We start from the raw sequence: 21,272 nt of genomic DNA, 5'->3' as shown, positions 1-21,272 counted from the left end.
TATCAGAGGGATGCAGACTTTTATATCTCAAAATTTCTAAAAAGAAATATGGGTCTTGGCAAGATTCTCTCTGTATGTCTGTCCTGAGGAGGAGTAGACAATTTTTCCAGCTAACTTCTCTCATACCAAAGTGTGTGCCTCTACCTCATATAACACTTGCAGACATGAACATGAGCGCTCTTGGGCCTCAGAACTACCTCTTTCATTTTGAACTAAATGATGAAAAGATTATCACTTTAAATTGTATAGGGATAAAAATGGACATTGTTAAACATTAAGAACGGTCACTTTAGGGGTAGGGTTAAAAGATGAATTACAGGTCACAGAGTTAGAAGCAATGAACTATAGAGGCAGTTCAGTAAACATCACACTGGCAACTGTAAAAATGTGTGTACAACCAACAGTGTCTGTTGGGGGCTTTGAGATCATACTACCTATGGTGTTAAAGTTGAAGTGTGGTTCAGGGTCTGTGCACATTAGTGGACAGTGACTAGTAGCTACAGAGGAAGATGCAAAGTCAGAAGTTGAAGATGAAGAGGACATAAAACGCTTAATTAGGTCTGAAAAGTCCTCTGCCCCTGAAGGTGGTAACAAAGTTTCACAGAAAAAGACTTTATAAAGGTGGTGAGAATGATGAAGAAGTTGATGATTTTGATGATGAGAATACTGAATAAAAAGTCCCTGTGAAGAAATTTATATGAGGCCAGTTGCTTCAGTGTCCCGGTGTGGTTAGTCACGTTTCGTGCGTGCTCATTCAGCCCAGATGCCTGAGGAAACCCAGACCCAAGACCAACCAATGGAGGAGGAGGAGGTCAAGACCTTTGCCTTTCAGGCAGAAATTGCCCAGTTAATGTCCTTGATCATCAACACTCTCTACTCGAACAAAGAGATCTTTCTGAGGGAGCTCATTTCCAACTCCTCAGACACTCTGGATAAGATCAGATATGAGAGCTTGACCAACCCTAGTAAACTGGACTCAGGGAAGGAGCTGCACGTTAATCTCATTCCCAACAAGCAAGACCGAACCCTTACTATTGTGGATACTGGCATTGGAATGATCAAGGCTGACTTGATCAATAACCTTGGCACTATTGCCAAGTCAGGCACCAAAGTCTTCATGGAGGTTTTGTAGGCTGGTGCAGATATCTCTATGATTGACCAGTTTGGTGTTGGTTTTTACTCTGCATATTTGGTTGCTGAGGAAGTGACTGTCATCACGAAGCATAATGATGATGAGCATTACGCCTGGGAATCCTCAGCTGGGGGATCCTTCACTGTGAGGACTGACACAGGTGAACCAATGGGTCATAGAACAAAGGTTATCTTGCATCTGAAAGAAGACCAAACAGTATTTGGAGGAAAGGAGAATAAAAGAAATTGTGAAGAAACATTCTCAGTTTATTGGCTACCCCATTACTTTCTTTGTGGAGAAGGAATGTGACAAGGAAGTCAGTGATGATGAGGCTGAAGAAAAGGAAGAGAAAGAGGAAGAGAAAGAAAAAGAAGAAAAGGAGTCTGATGACAAGCCTGAAATAGAAGATGTTGGTTCTGATGAAGAAGAAGAAGAAGAAGAAGGAGAAGAAGAAGAAGAAGAAGAAGAAGAAGAAGAAGAAGAAGAAGAAGAAGAAGAAGAAGAAGAAGAAGAAGAGAAGAAGGATGGTGACAAGAAGAAAAGAAGATAAAGGAAAAGTACATTGATCAAGAAGAACTCAACAACACAAAGCCGATTTGGACCAGAAATCCTGATGACATTACGAATGAAGAATACGGAGAGTTCTACAAGAGCTTAACCAATGATTGGGAAGAACATTTGGCAGTAAAGCATTTTTCTGTTGAAGGACAATTAGAATTCCAGGATCCTCTTTTTGTCTCAAGAGGTGCTCCTTTTGATCTGTTTGAAAACAGAAAGAAAAAGAACAACATTAAATTGTATGTTCGCCGAGTTTTTATCATGGATAACTGTGAGGAGTTAATCCCCGAGTATCTGAATTTCATCAGAGGGGTAGTGGATTCTGAGGATCTCCCTCTAAATATTTCCTGTGAAATGCTGCAACAAAGCAAAATTCTGAAAGTTATCAGGAAGAATTTGGTCAAGAAATGCCTAGAACTATTTACTGAACTGGCTGAAGAGAAAGAGAACTACAAAAAGTTTTATGAGCAGTTCTCAAAAAACATAAAGCTTGGAATTCATGAAGACTCTCAAATTCGGAAGAAGTTTTCAGAGCTGTTGAGATACTACACATCTGCTTCTGGTCATGAGATGTTTCTCTGAAGGACTACTGCACCAGAATGAAGGAAAACCAGAAGCACATCAATTTTATCACAGGTGAGACCAAGGACCAGGTTGCTAACTCAACCTTTGTGGAACATCTCCGAAAGCATGGCTTAGAAGTAATCTATATGATTGAACCCATTGATGAGTATTGTGTGCAACAACTGAAGGAATTTGAGGGCAAGACCTTGGTGTCGGTTACCAAAGGAGGACTGGAACTTCCAGAACATGAAGAGGAAAAGAAGAAACAGGAAAAGAAAAAGACAAAATTTGAGAACCTCTGCAAAATTATGAAAGATATTTTGGAGAAAAAGGTTGAAAAGGTGGTTGTGTCAAACCGATTGGTGACATCCCCATGCTGTATCGTCACAAGCACATATGGCTGGACAGCAAACATGGAGACAACTCAACAATGGGCTACATGGCAGCAAAGAAACACCTGGAGATAAACCCTGATCACTCCATTATTGAAACCTTAAGGCAAAAGGCAGAGGCTGACAAGAATGACAAGTCTGTGAAAGATCTGGTCATCTTGCTGTACGAAACAGCACTCCTGTCTTCCGGCTTCAGTCTGGAAGATCCCCAGACCCATGCTAACAGGATCTACAGGATGATCAAGTTTGGTCTAGGTATTGATGAGGATGATCCTACTGTGGATGATACCAGTGCTTCTGTAACTGAAGAAATGCTACCCCTGGAAGGAGATGATGACACATCGTGCATGGAAGAAGTAGACTAGGCTTCACCAGAACTATGTGTTTGATGCTTACCGTCAATCCTTCTGATAATATATTTTCCATGATTTTTGTTTATTTTTGTTAACATTTAAAACATCTGTGTGGCATGAAAACTAAGGGGAAGATAAAAATTTCTACATGTGATACTGTGATACTACAGGTTTGACTCAAGAGGTTGATAGAACGTTGTTGTAAGACGTAATGTAACCTACTATTAATGTTAACTATGTGGTCTGAAGTATTTAGCTGTTGAGCTGGATTCCTTAGTAGACCAAATTAAGATGACTTACATTTCATCTTAAAATTTTTTCATTCCCTGTAGTTAATTCTGAATTCTGCATGTACTAGTCTTAGAAGTAAACACAAGCTAAAACAACTTGACAGAAGAATTCCCCAAGTGGCTTGTTTTCCAAAGTATCGAGAACAAAACCCTAAGTTCCCCTAGGTCTTGTAACTCAGCAAGGCTTGTGAATGTGGAAATAACAATGCCCAATCACATTCTGCTTTAAAAAGGTAAATACAGATGAGATAAAAAGAAAAAAAAAGAAATTTATATGAGATACCCCATCCAAAACTGCACAAAGATCAAACCAGAATGGAAGACTTAAAATTATCAACAAAAGATTAAAGGTTCAAGAGTCCTTCAAAAAACTTAAAATACCAAAAGGACCTAGTTCTATAGAAGACATTAAAGTAAAAAACAAGCAAGTGCAGAAAAAGCACATTGAACATTCTTGGGCACTACTGGTAAATTAAACCCAAGGGTGGGGAAAGGAAAAGGAGAAAGAAATGTAGTCCATATCACCAACAATCTAGATTGAAGTCTTCTATTTTAATCTCAGTCCTCCTTCCTGATTGGCCTTCCATTCATCAATTGAATGCTGGAAGTAATCTCTTGCTTTCCTAAAGAATCTTTCTTTCACTTTTTTGATGCACAAAATTTAACCTGTGTATATGCCTAATCTCTTTGATCATGTTTTAATACCTTTGTATCCTTAGCTGCTCAATAAACCAAAGCAATAAAGAAAAAAGAAATCTGGACAGAAAAGTAAGGAGAAGGCAAAACTGGAGCTGGTAGGCGATCTTCAAATTTTTAATGTCCCTCCTCTTCTCTAAATATAACCCCCAGTTTCATCCCTTGTAGTAGACCTCCTGCTTGGCCTATCTTTATTTGCCCTCATTCTCAGAAAACTAAGCAGGCCCTGAAATTGCATCCTGATTTTTCCCCTACTGTGGATCACCTCACTTCTCCCTTCTTCTATCTTATCTCCATGCCTAAGTGTCAACATATTATTTCTTGAACTCTAGTAGCCACAGCTGGCAGGATGTCAGAGCACTCCCTACCAGGCAACCAATAGTCACCACACTCTTTTAAGGACCAGACAGGAGAGCCGAAACTAAGGAACAGAATAAGAATATACATCTGAAAGGGACAAGACTGGATATCATCACCAAGAGTTATAGGGATCCAATACCTAGATGCCTAGTTACCAGCATAAAAACAATCAATAAAAACTAGGATACACCCCAATTCCTGTGGGGGAGAGAGCCTGATTCTCAGAAGTGTGGACAATCCTGAGAACTCATGGGAGACCACTACTTCTGTTCACATTAGTGGCCCAAAGAGACACACCTAGAGCCCTATGGACACAGGAAACTAGGAACAGTCATGGACAGGATACTTCTGGTCTCTTCCTGTGCCCAGAGCGGAAAGCCAGTTGCCAAGAGCTCTAACACACTCTAGAGTAGAGATAAGACCACCACTTCTGGTCCAAGGGACCCTCAGGACACAGGAACCCAGAAGCAGTCTGTGACAGGATCCTCCTGGTTTCTGCCTGTGCATGGAGCTGACCTTGTGACACAGCTCTCTGTACCCAGATTCCACTGGGAGAAAGCCGGTCTCCAGGCTTACAGGAGGATTAAACCACTGTCAGAGACAGCAAGAACAGCTAACATCAGAGACAACCAGATGGTGAGGCAAGTGCAGGAACCTAAGCAACAGAAACCAAGACTACTCGGCATGTTTAGAACACAGTTCTTCTACCAAAGCAAATACTGGATATCCCAAAACAGCAGAAAAGCAAGATTTGGATTTAGAAATCACATCTAAAGATGATGATAGTGGACTTTAAGAAGGACATAAATAACTCACTTAAAGAAATGCAGGACAGCACATGTAAACAAGTAGAAGCCCTTAAATAAGAAACACAAAAATCTCTTAAAGAATTACAGGAAAACACAACCAAACAGGTGAAGGAATTGAACAAAACCATCCAGGATTTAAAAATGAAATAGAAACAATAAAGAAATCACAAAGGGAGACATCTCTGGAGATAGAAAACCTAGGAAAGAGATCAGGAGTCATAGACACAAGCATCACCAACAGAATACAAGAGATAGAAGAAAGAATCTCAGGGGCAGAGGATACCATAGAAAACATTGACACAACCATCAAAGAAAATGTAAAACCAAAAAAGATCCTAATCCAAAACATCCAAAAAATCCAGAACATGATGAGAAGATCAAAGCTATGGATAATAGGTATAGAAGACACTGAAGACTCTCAGTTAATCAGTCAAAGTTCACCAAAAGAGACATGATGTTAAGAACTCCTGCCCTTATAATGACTCATCAATGGAGATAATAAGATGCCCAAGTATTTCAAAATGTGTAAAAATGTCTTTCGCCATGGTCCTTTAAGGAGTAAGAACATACAATATCTTTATGACAGAAGCTTTTGCAGGGTCATCCTCTACATAAGGTCAGGCACCTGTTCTTAGAGTCACTCCCCAGATAAGATCAAGCAGAGAAGAGGAAGCCCACTCGGAAAGGGAGTCCTCCCTTTTCTCTGAGCTCAGGGAGCTCATACAGATGTTGTGGACTGTGACCTTAATAGTCGTGTCTTCCAACAGAGGTGTGTATTTTACAAAGCCTCTGCTTCAAGTTGTTTCTTGTTCCTTTTTGAACATTTTCCAAGGCCATGGTATTTGTTATTTTCATTCTTCTTACCCCTTCTATTGATTTTTTGAAACAAGTCCTCCATGCACATCTAAGAATGCCTTAAACTCACATCCTCTTGTGTCAGTCTCCCATGTCTGAATCCTCTCTGGGATAAACATGTGCCCCAGCTTTATCCCTTGGTGGTCTGATAGGATGCATGGGATTATTTCTATCTTTCTGTATCTGTTGAGATCTATTTTGTGACCAGTTATATGGTCAATTTTGGAGAAAGTACCAAAAAAAAGAGGTGGTAAGAAGAAAGTATATCCTTTTGTTTTAGGATAGAATGTTCTATAAATATCTGTTAAGTCCATTTGGTTCATGACTTCTCTTAGTCTGTCTATGTCTCTGTTTAATTTCTGTTTCCATGATCTGTCCATTGGTGAGAGTAGAGTGTTGAAATCTCCTACTATTATTGCATGAGGTGCAATGTGTGCTTTGAGTTTTAGTAAGTTTTTTTTTATGTATGTAGGTGCCCTTGTATTTGGAGCATAGATATTTGGGATTGAGAGTTCATCCTAGTGGATTTTTCCTTTGATGAATATGAAGTGTCTTTCCTTATCTTTTTTGATGACTTTTGGTTGAAAATCAATTTTATTCGATATTAGAATGGCTACTCTAGCTTGCTTCTTCAGACCATTTGCTTAGAAAGTCGTTTTCCAGCCTTTCAATCTGAGGTAGTGTCTGTTGTTGTCTCTGAGGTGTCTTTCCTGTAGGCAGCAAAATGTTGGGTCCTCATTGCGTATCCAGTTTGTTAATCTATGTCTTTTTATTGGGGAATTGAGTCCATTGATGTTGAGAGATATTAAGGAATAGTGATTATTGTTTCCTGTTATATTCTTGTTTGAATGTGAGATTTTGTTTGTGCTTGTCTTCTCTTTGTTTTGTTGCAAAACTATTAGTTTCCTGCTTTGTCTATGGTGTTGCTTGCCTCCTTGTGTTGGGCTTTATCATTTATTATCCTTTGTAGGGCTGGATTTGTAGAAAGATATTGTGTAAATTTGGTTTTGTCATGGAATATCTTGGTTTCTCTATCTATTTTAATTGAGAGTTTTGCTGGATACAGTAACCTGGGCTGGCATTTGTGTTCTCTTAGGGTCTGTATGACATCTGTCCAGGATCTTCTGGCTTTCATAGTCTCTGGTGAGAAGTCTGGTGTAATTCTGAAAGGTCTGCCTTTATATGTTACTTGACCTTTTTCCCTTACTGCTTTTAATATTCTTTCATTGTTTTGTGCATTTGGTCTTTTGACTATTATGTGACAGGAGGAGTTTCTTTTTTGGTCCAATCTATTTGGAGTTCTGTAGGCTTCTTGTATGTTTATGGGCATCTCTTTCTTTAGGTTAGGGAAGTTTTCTTCTATGATTTTTTTGAAGATATTTACTGGTCCTTTGAGTTAGGAGTCTTCACTCTCTTCTATACCTATTATCCTTAGGTTTGATCTCATTGTGTCCTGGATTTCCTGTATATTTTGGGCCCATAGCTTTTTCAGTTTTACATTATCTTTGACAGTTGTGTCGATGATTTCTATGGAATCTTCTGCTCCTGAGATTCTCTCTTCTATCTCTTGTATTCTGATGGTGATGCTTGTAGCTACGTTCCTTGTCTCTTCCTTTGGTTTTCTATATCCAGAGTTGTCTCCCTTTGTGCTTTCTTTATTGCTTCTATTTCCATTTTTAATTCCTTCACCTGTTTGATTGTGTTTTCCTGGAATTCTTTCAGGGCTTTTTGCATTTCCTCTCTATATAGGCTTCTGCTTGTTTATTTGTATTTTCCTGCATTTTTCTAAGGGAGTTCTTTATGTCTTTCTTGAAGTCCTCCATCTTCATGATCAAATGTGATTTTAAATCTAGATCTTGCTTTTCTGGCGTGTTTGGATATTCAGTGTTTGCTCTGGTGGGAGAATTGGGCTCCGATGATGCCATGTAGTCTTGGTTTCTGTTTCTTGGGTTCCTGCGCTTGCCTCTTTCCATCATGTTGTCTCTGGTGTTACCTTGTTCTGCTATTTCTGACAGTGCTTAGACTGTCCTATAGGCCTGTGTGTCAGGAGTGCTGTAGACCTGTTTTCCTGTTCTCTTTCAGCCAGTTATGGGAACAGAGTATTCTGCTTTCAGGCGTGTAGTCATTCCTGTCTACTGGTCTTCAGGTGTTCCTGTGGGCATGTGTATTGAGTCCACCATGAAGGTCACTTGGAGCGTAATTTGGTCTAGCCTCTGGTCTTGGGCCTGGAGTCGTTTCTCAGATCTAGGTTTCAGCTCTCCGTGAGGGCAGCAACCAGAAGGGCCTGCCCCGCCTTCGCTCGGGACCCTGAGCACAGGGAATCCAGATGGTGCTAGGCGTTTTCCTCTGGAGTCAGAAATGTGGGCAGAGAGTAGTCTCCTCTGGCTTCCCAGGGGTGTCTGCCCCTCTGAAGGTCTAGCTCTCCCTCCCACAGGATTTGGGTGCAGGGAGCTGTTTGACTGGGTCCCTTCATATCTGGGCGGTGTCTTAGATATATTTCTTTACTTACATTTCAAACGTTATTCCTCTTCCTGGTTTCCTGTCCATAAGCCCCCAACCCCTCCCCCCCCCCCATATGGGACTTCCCCCATCCATCCTCTTTACTGCCCCCCACCCCCCTGCCCAGGGGGTCCCACCTTGGCAGGACCAAAGGCTTCCCCTTCCACTGGTGCCTGAACAAGGCTATTCTCTGCTACATATGTAGTTGGAGCCCTGGGTCAGTCCATGTATAGTGTTTTGGTAGTGGTTTAGTCCCTGGAAGCTCTGGTTGGTTTGGCATTGTTGTTTTTATCAGGTTGCAACCTCCTTCAATTCTTTCAATACTTCCTCTAATCCCCCCAAGGCAGTCCTATTCTCAGTTCAGTGGTTTCCTGCTAGCATTGACCTCTGTATTGGACATGCTCTGGATGTGTCTCTCAGGAGAGATCTATATCAGGTCCCTTTCAGCATGCATTTTCTAGCTTCGTCAATATTATCTAGTTTTGGTCACTGTATATATATGGGTCACATGTGGGTCAGGCTCTGAGTGGCCATTCCATGTGTCGCTGCTCTAAACGTTGCTTCCATATCCCCTCCTATGGATATTTTCCCCCCTTTTAAGAAGAAGTCGGAACATCTGAATTTTGGTCATCCTTCTTCTTGAGCTTCCTGTGGTCTGTGGATTGCATCTTGGGTAATTCGAGCTTTTTGGCTAGTATCCATTCATCAGTGAGTGCATACAAGTGTGTTTTTCTGGGATTGAATAACCGCACTCAGGATATTTTCTAGTTCATTCCATTTGCCTATGAATTTCATGAAGTCATTGTTTTTGATAGCTGAGTAGTTCTCCACTGTGTAGTTGTGCCACCATTTTTGAATCCATTCCTCTGTTGATGGGCATCTGGGTTCATTCCAGCTTCTGGCTATTATAAATAAGGCTGCTATGAACATAGTGGAGCATGTGTCTTTGTTGTATGTTTGAGCATCTTTTGGGTATATGCCCAAGAGAGGTATAGCTGGGTCTGCAAGTAGCGGAATGTCCAATTTTCTGAGGAGCCTCCAGACTGATTTCCAGAGTGGTTGTACCAGTTTGCAATCTCACCAACAATGGAGGAGTGTTCCTCTTTCTCCACATCCTGGCCAGCATCTACGGTCACCTGAGTTTTTTATCTTAGCCATTCTGACTGGTGTGAGGTGGAATCTCATGGTTATTTTTATTTGCATTTCCCTGATGACTAAGGATGTTGAACATTTCTTTAGGTGCTTTCTGGCCATTGGATAATCCTCAGCTTAGAATATTTTGCTTAGCTCTGTACCCCATTTTTTAATAGGGCTATTTGGCTCTCTGGAGTCTAACTTCTTGAGTTCTATGTATATTTTGGATATTAGCCCTCTATCAGATGTAGGATTGGTAAACATCTTTTCCCAATCTGTTGGTTGCTGTTTTGTCTTAATGACAGTGTCTTTTGCTTTACAAGAGCTTTTCAGTTTTATGAGATCCCATTTGTCGATTCTTGACCTTAAAGCATGAGTCATTGGTGTTTTGTTCAGGAAATTTTCCCCAGTGCCCATGAGTTCAAGACTCTTCCCCACTTTTTCTTCTATTAGTTTGAGTGTATCTGGTTTGATGTGGAGGTCCTTGATCCACTTGGACTTAAGCTTTGTACATGGTGATAAGAATGGATTGATTTGCATTCTTCTACATGCTGACTGCCAGTTGAACCAGAACCATTTGTTGAAAAGGTTATCTTTTTTTCCATTGGATGGTTTTGGTTCCTTTGTCAAAAATCAAGTGACCATACATGAGTGGGTTAATTTCTGAGTCTTCAATCCTCTTCCACTGATTTATCTGCCTGTCTCTGCACCAATACCATATAGTTTTTATGACTATTGCTCTGTAATACTGCTTGAGGTCAGGGCTGGTGAGTCCCCCAGAAGTTCTATTGTTGAATATATTTTTCGCTATCCTGGGTTTTTTGTTATTCCAAATGAATTTTCAAGTTGCTCTTTCTATCTCTATAAAGAATTGAGTAGGAATCTTGATGGGGATTGCATTGAATCTGTAGATTGCTTTTAGCAAAATGGTTATCTTTACTATATTAATCCTGTCAATCCATGAGCATGGAGACTTTAGACCAATTTCACTTTTGAATATTGATGCAAAAATACTCAATAAAATTCTTGCAAACTGAATCCAAGAACACATGAAAATGATCATCCATCATAATCAAGTAGGCTTCATCCCAGGGATGCAGGAATCATTTAATATATGAAAATCCATCAATGTAATCCACTATGTAAACAAACTCAAAGATAAGAACCACATGATCATTTCATTAGATGCTGAGAAAGCATTTGACAAAATTCAACACCCCTTCATTATAAAAGTCCTGCAAAGATCAGGAATTCAGGGCCCATATCTAAACAGTAAAAGCAATGTACAGCAAACCTGTAGCTAACATCAAACTAAATGGAGAGGAACTTGAAGCAATCCCACTAAAATCAGGGACTAGACAAGGCTGCCAACTCTCTCCCTACTCCTCAATATAGTACTCGAAGTCCTAGCTAGAGCAATCAAAGAGGGGAAGGAGATCAAAGGGATACAGATTGGAAGGGAAGAAATCAAAGTATCGCTAGTTCCAGATGCTATGATAGTGTACTTATGTGACCCCAAAAGTTCAACCAGAGAACTACTTAACCTGATAAACAACTTCAGCAAAGTGTTGGGATATAAAATTAACTCAAACAAATCAGTAGCCTTCCTCTACTGAAAGGATAAACAGGCTGAGAAAGAAATTAAGGAAATGATGCCCTTCACAATAGTCCCAAATAATATAAAATATCTTGGTGTGACTTTAACCAAGCAAGTAAAAGATCTGTATGACAAGATCTTCAGGTCTCTGAAGAGAGAAATTGAAGAAGATCTCAGAAGATGGAAAGATCTTCCATGCTCATGGATTGACATGTATCTTAAAATTGATGTTGAGGACAGGAGATTTCTGATTGAGGGAGGCACGGAAGAGACCTTAGTTTAGTCTCTGTCCACCAGGGGGTGGAGTTTCCTAACAGAACATCATAATCCGTGTGAACTATAAGCTTCATATGTTCATCATTTAGTTTCATTTCATCATTTCTTCATGTGAAGAGTTGAGAGCATCACTCTGAATATGAACATTTCTCCAGCTTTAGTGACTGCGATGTTGGTGCTCATGCTTGGTAAGTAAAGTGATTGAGAATTTGTGCTCTTTCTTCTAAATGTCCAATGTCTAAAAATATTTAATTGATATAATTAAGAGCTTTGTCTTTAATGTGATACAGATATCCTATTATTTCTCCAGAGTGGACACATGGAAATTCAGTGACCCAGACACAAGGTCAAGTGACCCTTTCAGAAGGGAAGTTTCTCTTTATAAACTGCACTTATTCAACCACAACATATCCGACTCTTTTCTGGTATGTCCAACACCCTGGAGAAGGTCCACAGCTCCTTTTGAAGGTTACAACAGCCAACAACAAGGGAAGCAGCGGAGGTTTTGAAGCTACATATGAAAAAAGAACCACGTCCTTCCACTTGCAGAAAGCCTCAGTGCAAGAGTCAGACTCAGCTGTGTACTACTGTGCTCTGGGTGACACAGTGGCAGAAACCACAGGGGGAGCTGAGCACAAACTCTGAGAAGCAAAAGGAAGCCTGAAATCTGATTATCTACTTTTGGGTCACTCAGTTTTCCCCCACAGCCTGCGCTGTGTGCCACAGTATTTTTCTGGTTGATTAAAAAAAAATCATACAAATTGTCTGAACCAAACAAGATGGAGAAGCTGCCACAGGTGGATTTTTATAGGGAAAACGGAAACTCTAGCATGGAGGTAACAGTGATTTCACAGGAAATCCATGGAAACAATGTCAGTTGTCTTCATATCCATATGCAAGTCACTATCTTCATATTATTGCATGTCACCTCTGGCCCAAGTTTTTCCCAGAGGGCCAAATATGCCAGGAAAGGTATCATTCTGATAACTAATTCTATGGAAGGACAGGCATCAGAGGGTTATAACCCTTCCACATCTCAAAATTTCTGATAAAGGAATATGGGTATAAAAGAAAGGAGCAGTGAAGCTGGAGCAAATAGGCAATTGTCAGATTTTCCATGTTTCTCCTCTCATCCTGACAATGTCTAACTAATACAATGGAAGGACAGGTTATCAAAGGATTACAGCTCTTCCATATCTCAAGATTTCTAAAAAAAGGGATTTTGGTATTCAAGAAAGGAGAAAGGGAAGTTGGAGCAGGTGGGCAGTCTTCAGGTTTTCCAATGTCCTGACTCTCTTCTAAATCTAACACCTCCTAGTCCTAGCCCCAGCTCTGTAGCTGACTACCTGCTTGGCCTATCCTCCTTCTTTTCCCCATTCCCAGAGCACCAGACTGATCCTGATGACCATGATTTCTACCCTACTGTGGATGTCCTCACTCCATACCTCTTCTAGCCCATCTCCATGTCCAGTTGTGAGTACCCAATGGGAAAAAAAGCCACATTCTGTCTGGAATTCTAGTGTCCATACCTAGCAGGATCTCAGAAGCATTCTCTACCAGCCTACCCCCAGCCACCCCACTCTTCTAAGAATGAGAGAGGACAATAGAAATCAAGGAACAGAGCACTTATCCAATGAAGACAGGACAAGATATCAGCACTGAGGATTACAAGGACCACAAACTCAGATGATTAGATTCCAGCATAAGAACAATAACAGTCAGGATGATATATTTCCATTAAAGCCCGGAAAGCCAACTCCAGTAGACTCCAAGAAATGCACTCTAACTGATGCACAGGGCAAGGGCTTCGAATTAGACTTTATGACTATGTTAGAGGTCTTGAAAGAAAAAATGAATAAATCCCTTAAAGAAATCAATAAAAAATATGAGAATACATTGTATTTTGAGATATATATCTGTCATAGATATAATAAAACATGACAATATTAAAAAAAAGAAATCAATAAAAACACAAACAATGGGATGAAATGAAGAAAGCAACTCATGACTTGCAAGTGGACATAGAATCAATAAAAACAAGAACAACTTAGGGAAAACTGGAAGTGAAAGTTTTAGTAACTCAAACAAGAAGGTCAGAGGAGCGTACAAGATGGAAGAAAGAATCTCAGCCATTGAACATGTGATAGAAAAGATGGATAACTTGGTCAAAGAAAATGTTAAATGTAAAAAGATACAGTCAAATAACATCCACAAAATATAATACACTTTGAAAAGTCCAAACCTATGAATCATAGAAATAGAGAAAGAAGAAGGCACTCAGGTCAAAGATGCACAACACATTTTCAACAAGAATCAGAGAAGAAAAATCCCCACCCCTGAAAAAGGAGGTGGCTATCATGGTAAAATAGACATTCAGAACAAATAAATAGGCTGGATGAGAAAAAAAGTCTCATGGCACATAATAATCAGAACAGTAAAGGCACAGAAGAAAGAAGGAGTATTAAAAGGTACAAAGAGAAAAGACCAAATAAAGGCAGACATCTTAGAATAACCCCTGACTTCTCAATGGAGACCCAGAAGGCCATGGTCCAATGTTTTATGAATTCTAAGAGACCGCAGATGCCATCCAGACTTTACTACCCAGAAAAACTTTCAATCATGATAGATTGGAAAAGACATTTAATGATAAACCAAATTAATAGAGTCTATCTAACAACCCAGATGTCCCTCAACTGAAGAATGGAGAAAAAAATGGGGTTGATTTACACAATAGAATACTACTCCACTACTAAAAACAAGGACATCATGAATTCTGCAAGTAAATGGGTGGAACTAGAAAATATTATTCTGAGTGAGGTAACCCAGACCCAGAAGGACATAAATGGTATGTACTCACTTTTAAGTGGATAGTAGCCATAAAGTACAGAATAGCTACACTACAATCCACAGACCCAAAGAAGCCAAATAACATTAAAGGCTCAGGGAGGATGCTTGACCATTACTCAGAAGGGAAGATAAAATAAATTACCAGAGGAGGATGGATGGAGGGAACTGGAAGGGAGAGGATATGGTGCTAAGAATGGGGCCAAAGGGATCAGGTATTATAGGGAGAGTGGAGAAGAGAAAAAGGAAATTGGCCATGGGAAAGGTGGCATATCTCTAGCATTTGCCAGAGACTTGGGACAGGGGGATGCCCCAGAGAATCTATGGGAGTGACTCTACTTGAGTCTCCTAACAGTGAGGGATATGGATCCTGGAGTAGCCACTCCTATAGCCAGACAAAACTCCCAGTGGAGAGATAAGGACACAAACACACTTGCAAATCCTTGGACCTAAAATGTATCCTGCCTACAAGATATTTAGGGACAAAGATTGAGCAGAGAAGGAGGGAATGGCCAACCAATGACTGGCAAAAATTGAGACCTACCATGGACAAAAACCAATACCTGACATTACTAATGATATTTATTCTGTTATGCTTGCAAACAGTAGCCAAGCATAACTATTTCCAGAGAGCTCCACCCAGCAGACAATGGAAACAGATGCCAAGACCCACTTCCAAACATCAGATGGAGCTCAGGGAGTCTTGTGCATGAGTTAGGGGAAAGATTGAGGGCCCTGGAGGGGATAGGGACTCCAGAAGAAGACCAACAGAGTCAACTAACCTGGACTCTTGGGTATCCCAGAGACTGAACCACCAACCAAAGAGCATGCATGGGCTGGACCTAGGTACCCTACATATATGTTACAGATGTGCAGCTTGGTCTTCATGTGGATCCCCCAACAACTGGAGTGGGGGCTGTCCCTGAATCTATTGCTCGCCTGTAGATCATGTTCTCTTAATTGAGCTGCCTTGTTTAGCCTCAGTGGAAAAGGATATCCCTAGTACTGCAGTGACTTGACTTGCCAGGGTGGGGTGATACCCAGGGGTCCTCAATTCTCACAGAATTTATGTGAGGGGGTACTGGGTGGGGGTGGGGCTGTGATAGGGATGTAAAAATTATTTATTTAAAAACAACTTTCAATAGGAACCACAAAACAGCCAGGGACAGGATCCTTCTGGCCTCCATCTGAGCCCTGGAGTTAAGGCTCTCACAAAGCCCTCAGTACCCAAATCCCACCTAGAAAGAGCTGGTCTTCCAGGAGTACTGTCACTTCTAAGCTCACAGATGAGACTACCACTTTTGCTCCAATAACTGCTCAAAGAGGGTCCTGCCAGGAGCGCACAGGGCACAGGAACCAAGAGCAATAGGGGACAGGATCCTTCGGGTCTCCATCTGCACCCTGGAGCCAAGGCTGTGCCACAGCTCTCCATACCCAAATCTCACCCAGAGAAAACTGGTTTCCGAGGAGTGGTGACATACCTAAGATCACAAGGTCAAAGGCCCACAGGAGGGACGAGCTCCAGTCAGAGACAACAAGACCAATTAACACCAGAAATAACCAGATGGTGAGAGGCCGGAACCTAAGCAACAGAAACACCAAGGCTACTCGGGGTCATCAGAACCCAGTTCTCTCACAACAGAAAGTCCTATATACCCCAACACACTGGAAAAGCAAGATTCGGATTTCTTTTTTCTTTTTTCTTTTTTCTTTTATTGGACATTTTTAAAATTACATTTCAAATGTTATCCCTTTTCCCAGTTTCCTGTCCACAAACTCCCTATTCCATTCCTTTCTCCCTTCTTCTGTGAGGTTGTTCCCTCACCTAACCACCCACCCCTTCCTGCTTCCCCTCCCAGACATTCCCCTAAACTGGGGAGGTCCAGCTATGGCAGGACCAAGGGCTTCTCCTCTCATTGCTGCCTAACAAGGCCACCCTATGCTACATATGCTGCTGGAGACACAGGTCTGTCCATGTGGACTCTTTGGATGGTGGTTTAGTGCCTGGGAGCTCTGGTTGGTTGGTATTGTTGTTCTTATGGGGTTGCAAACCCCTTCAACTCCTTCAATCCTTTCTCTAACCCCTCCAATGGAGACCCCATTTTCAGTTCAGTGCTTGACTGTGAACATTTGCCTCTGTATTTGTCATGCTCTGGCTATATCAGGTTCCTGTCAGCATGCACTTCTTGGTGTCAGCAATGTTGTCTAGGTTTGGTGGGTGGTTGTTTGTATATGGGCTGGATCCCCAAGTGAGGTAGGCTCTGAATGGCTGTTTCTTCAGTTTCTGCCCCAAACTTTGTCTCCATATCTCCTCCTATGAATATTTTTGTTCTCCCTTCAAGGAGTGAAGCATCTGTACTTTAGTCACCCTTCTTGAGCTGTATGTGGTCTGTAAATTGTATCTTGGGTAATCTGAGCTTTTGGGCTAATATCCACTTATCAGTGAATGCATACCATGTGTGGTTTTTTTTTTGTGATTGGGTTACCTAACTCAAGATGATATTTTCTAGTTCCATCCATTTGTCTATGAATTTCATGAAGTCATTGTTTTTAATAGCTGAGTAGTACTCCATTGTGTAGATGTACCACATTTTCTGTATCCATTCCTCTGTTGAAGGATATCTGGGTTCTTTCCAGGTTATGACTATTATAAATAAGACTACTATTGTAGTGGAGCATGTGTTTTTGTTATATGTTGGAGCATTTTTGAGTATATGCCTAGAAGTGGTATAGCTGGTTCCTTAGGTAGTACTATGTCAAATTTTCTGAGGAACCTCCAGACTGATTTCCAGAGTGGTTTGTACCAGCTTGCATTCCCACCAACAATGGAGGAGTGTCCCTCTTTCTCCACATCCTTGCCAGCATTTACTGTCACCTGAGTTTTTGATCTTAGCCATTTTGACTGGTATAAGGTGGAATATCAGGGTTGTTTTGATTTGCATTTTCCTGATGACTTAGGATGTTAAACATTTCTTTAGGTATTTTTCAGCCATTTGATATTCTTCAGCTGAGATTAATTTGCTTAGCTCTGTACCCCATTTTTAATAGGGTTATTTGATTTTCTGGAGTCTAACTTCTTGAGTTCTTTGTATATATTGGATATTAGCCCTCTATTGGATGTAGGATTGGTAAAAATCTCTTCCCAATCTGTTGGTTGCATTTTGGTCCTAATGACAGTGTCCTTTGCCTTACAGAAGCTTTGCAATTTTATGAGGTCCCATTTGTTGATTCTTGATCTTAGCACATAAGTCATTGGTGTTTTGTTCAGGGAGTTTTCCCCAGTGCTCATGTGTTCCAGGCTCTTCCCACTTTTTCTTCTATTAGTTTGAGTGTATCTGGTTTGATGTGGAGGTCCTTGATCCACATGGCCTTGAGCTTTGTACAGGGTGATAAGAATAGATTGATTTGCATTCTTCTACATGCTGGCTGCCAGTTGAACCAGCACCATTTGTTGAAAATGCTGTCTTTTTTCCACTGGATGGTTTTAGCTCTTTTGTCAAAGATCAAGTGGCCTAGGTGTGTAGGTTCATTTCTCAGTCTTCAATTCTATTCCACTGATCTACCTGCCTATCTCTGTACCAATACCATACAGTTTTTTTAAAATCACTATTGCTCTGTAATTCAGCTTGAGGTCAGGGATGGTGAGTCCCCCAGAAGTTCTTTTATGGTTGAGTAGTTTTTGCTATCCTGGGTCTTTTGTTATTCCAAATGAATTTGCAAATTACTCTCTCTAACGCTATGAAGAATTGAGTTGGAATTTTGATGGGGATTGCATTGAATCTGTAGATTGCTTTTGGCAAGATGGCCATTTTTACAATATTAATCCTGCCAATCCATGAGAATGGGCTATCTTTCCATCCGATGAGATCTTTTTCAATTTCTTTCTTCAGAGACTTGAAGTTCTTATCATACAGATCTTTCACTTGCTTGGTTAGAGTCGCACTGAGGTATTTTATATTATTTGGGACTATTGTGAAGGGTGTTATTTTCCTAATTTCCTTCTCAGCCTGTTTATCCCTTGAGTAGAGGAAGGGTATTGATCTGTTTGAGTTAATTTTATACCCAGCCACTTTGCTGAAATTGTTTATCAGACTTAGTAGTTCTCTGGTGGAACTTTTGGGGTCACTTAAGTATACTATCATATCACCTGCAAATAGTGATATTTTTACTTCTTTCTTTCCAATTTGTATTCCTTTGAACTCCTTTCATTGCCTGATTGCTCTGGCTAGGACTTCCAGATTATATTGAATAAGTAGGGAGAGAGTGGGTAGCCTTGTCTAGTCCCTGATTTTGGTGATAGAATTGGGTAGTGTTTCCAATTGTTTCTATTTTGTATAATAATATGAAGTGTATCAATGAGGTTTTCTTTGAAGGTCTTATAGAATTCTGCACCAAACCCATCTTGTCCTGGGCTTTTTTTGGTTGGGGGACTTTTAATGACGGCTTTTACTTTTTTAAGTGTGATTGGACAGTTTAGATTTTTTTTTTTGCAATCTTGATTTAACTTTGGTACTTGGTATCTGTCTAGAAAATTGTCCATTTCCTCCAGATTGTCCAGTTTTGTGAGTATAGGCTTTTGTAATAGGAGCCGATGATATTTTGAATTTCCTCAGTTTCTGTCATTATGTCTCCCTTTCCATTTCTGATTTTGTTAATTTGGATACTATCTGTGTCCTCTAGTTAGTCTGGCTAAGAGTTTATCTATCTTTGATTTTCTCAAAGACCCAACTCCTACTTTTTTTTCATTTTTGTATAGTTCTTTTTGTTTCTACTTGGTTGACTCAGCCCTGAGATTGATTATTTCCTGCCTTCTACTCCTTTTGGGTGTGTTTGCTTCTTTTTGTTCTAGAGCTTTCTGGTGTGCTGTCAAGCTGCTAATGTATGCTCTTTCCAGTTTCTTTTTGGAGGCACTCAGAGCTATGCATTTTCCCCTTAGCACAGCCTTCATTGTGTCCCATAAGTTTGGGTATGTTGTTCCTTCATTTTCATTAAATTCTAAAAAGTCTTTAATTTCTTTCTTGACCACTTTATCATTGAGTAGAGCTTTGTTCAGCTTCCATGTGTATGTGGGCTTCATTTTCCTTTTATTTATTTATTTATTTATTTTTTGTTATTGAAGACCAGCCTTAGTCTGTGGTGATCTGATAGGATGCAAGGGATTATTTCTATATTCTTATATCTACTGAGGCCTGTTTTGTGATCAATTATATGCCAGTTTTGTAGACGGCACGATGAGGTGCTGAGAAGAAGATATATTCTTTTGTTTTTTGGATGAAATGTTTTATAAATATCTGTTAAATACATTTGGTTCATAACCTCTGTGAGTTTCATTGTGTTTGTGTTTACTTTCTGTTTCCATGATCTGTCCATTGATGAGAGTGGGATGTTGAAATCTCCCACTACTTTTGTGTGAGTTGCTTTGTGTGCTTTGAACTTTAGTAAGGTTTCCTTTATGAATGTAGGTACCCTTGCATTTGGAGCATAGATGTTCAGAATTGAGAGTTCACCTTGGTAGATTTTTCCTTTGATGAGTATGAAGTGTCCTTCCTTATCTTTTTATAACTTTTGTTTGAATTTTGATTTTATTTGGTATTAGAATGACTACTCCAGCTTGTTTCTTGGGACCATTTACCTGGAATTTTTTTTTCTAGCCTTTAACTCTGAGGTACTGTCTGTCTTTGCCACTGAGGTGGGTTTCCTGAGTGCAGCAAAATGCTATGTCCTGTTTATGTATCCAATCAATAGTCTATGTCTTTTTATTGGGGGAATTGTGTCCATTGATATTAAGAGATATTAAGGAAAAATGATTGTTGATTTCTGTTATTTTAGAGTTGGAATTATGTTTATTGGCTATTTTCTTTTGGATTTGTTGCAAGATTACTTTCTTGCTTTTTTAGGGTATAGTTTACCTTCTTGTGTTGGAGTTTTCTGTCTATTATCCTTTATAGGGCTGGATTTATGTGAAGATATTGTGTAAATTTAGTTTTGCCACAGAATATCTTGGTTTCTCCATCTATGTTAATTGAGAATTTTGCTGGGTATGATAGCCTGGACTGGCATTTGTGTTCTCTCAGGGTCTGTATGACATCTGCCCAGGATCTTTTGGCTTTCATAGTCTGCTGAGAAATCTGGTGTAATTCTGATAGGTCCACCTTTATATTTTACTTGACCTTTTTCCTTTACTGCTTTTAATATTCTTTCTTTGTTTTGTGTATTTGATGTTTTGATTATTATGTGATAGGAGGAATTTCTTTTCTGGTCCAATAAGTTTGGGATTCTGTAGGTTTCTTGTATGTTCATGGGCATCTCTTTCTTTAGGTTAGGGAAGTTTTCTTCAATAATTTTGTTAAAGATATTTACTGGTCCTTTAAGTTCGGAGTCTTCACTCTCTTCTATATCTATTATCTTTAGGTTTGTTTATCTTCTTATTGTGTCCTGGACATCCTGGATGTTTTGGGTTAGGAATTTTTTGCATTTTGCATTTTCTTTGATGGTTGTGTCAATGTTTTCTATGATATGTTTTGCATCTGAGATTCTGTTTTCTATCTGTTGTATTCTGTTGGTGATGCTTGGATCCATGACTCCTGATATCTTTCCTAGGTTGCTTATCTCCCTTTGTGATTTCTTTATTGTTTCTATTTCCACACTTAGATCCTGGATGGATTTGTTCAACTTCTTCACCTGTTTGTGTTTTCTTGTAATTATTTAAGGGATTTCTGTGTTTCTTCTTTAAGGGCTTCTACCTGTTTACCTGTGTTCTCCTATATGTCTTTGAGGGAGTTATTTATGTCCTTTCTTAAGTCCTCTATCAGTAGTGATGGTGTATCTAGGACTTGCTGTAGTGGGAGAACTGGGTTCTGATGATGTCAAATAGTCTTGGTTTCTGTTGCTTATGTTCTTGTGCTCCCTCTCA

The 21,272-nt window shown here is 40.0% G+C and overlaps 1 protein-coding gene across 1 annotated transcript; it reads left to right on the top strand.

Moving 5' to 3' along the window:
• Window positions 1-763: 763 nt before the first annotated feature.
• On the top strand, window positions 764-3,485 carry LOC116913768 (heat shock protein HSP 90-alpha-like). The gene is given in 5 exon segments (XM_032918074.1): window positions 764-1,347; window positions 1,349-1,582; window positions 1,663-2,261; window positions 2,264-2,668; window positions 2,671-3,485. Coding segments are annotated over 5 exon segments (2,163 nt in total). The 3' UTR covers window positions 3,012-3,485.
• The last annotated feature ends 17,787 nt before the right edge of the window (window positions 3,486-21,272 follow it).

The sequence above is a fragment of the Rattus rattus genome, chromosome 12, assembly GCF_011064425.1.
Source record: "Rattus rattus isolate New Zealand chromosome 12, Rrattus_CSIRO_v1, whole genome shotgun sequence".
NCBI classification, from domain to species: Eukaryota; Metazoa; Chordata; class Mammalia; order Rodentia; family Muridae; genus Rattus; species Rattus rattus.
This window is presented reverse-complemented; position numbering and strand designations above follow the sequence as displayed.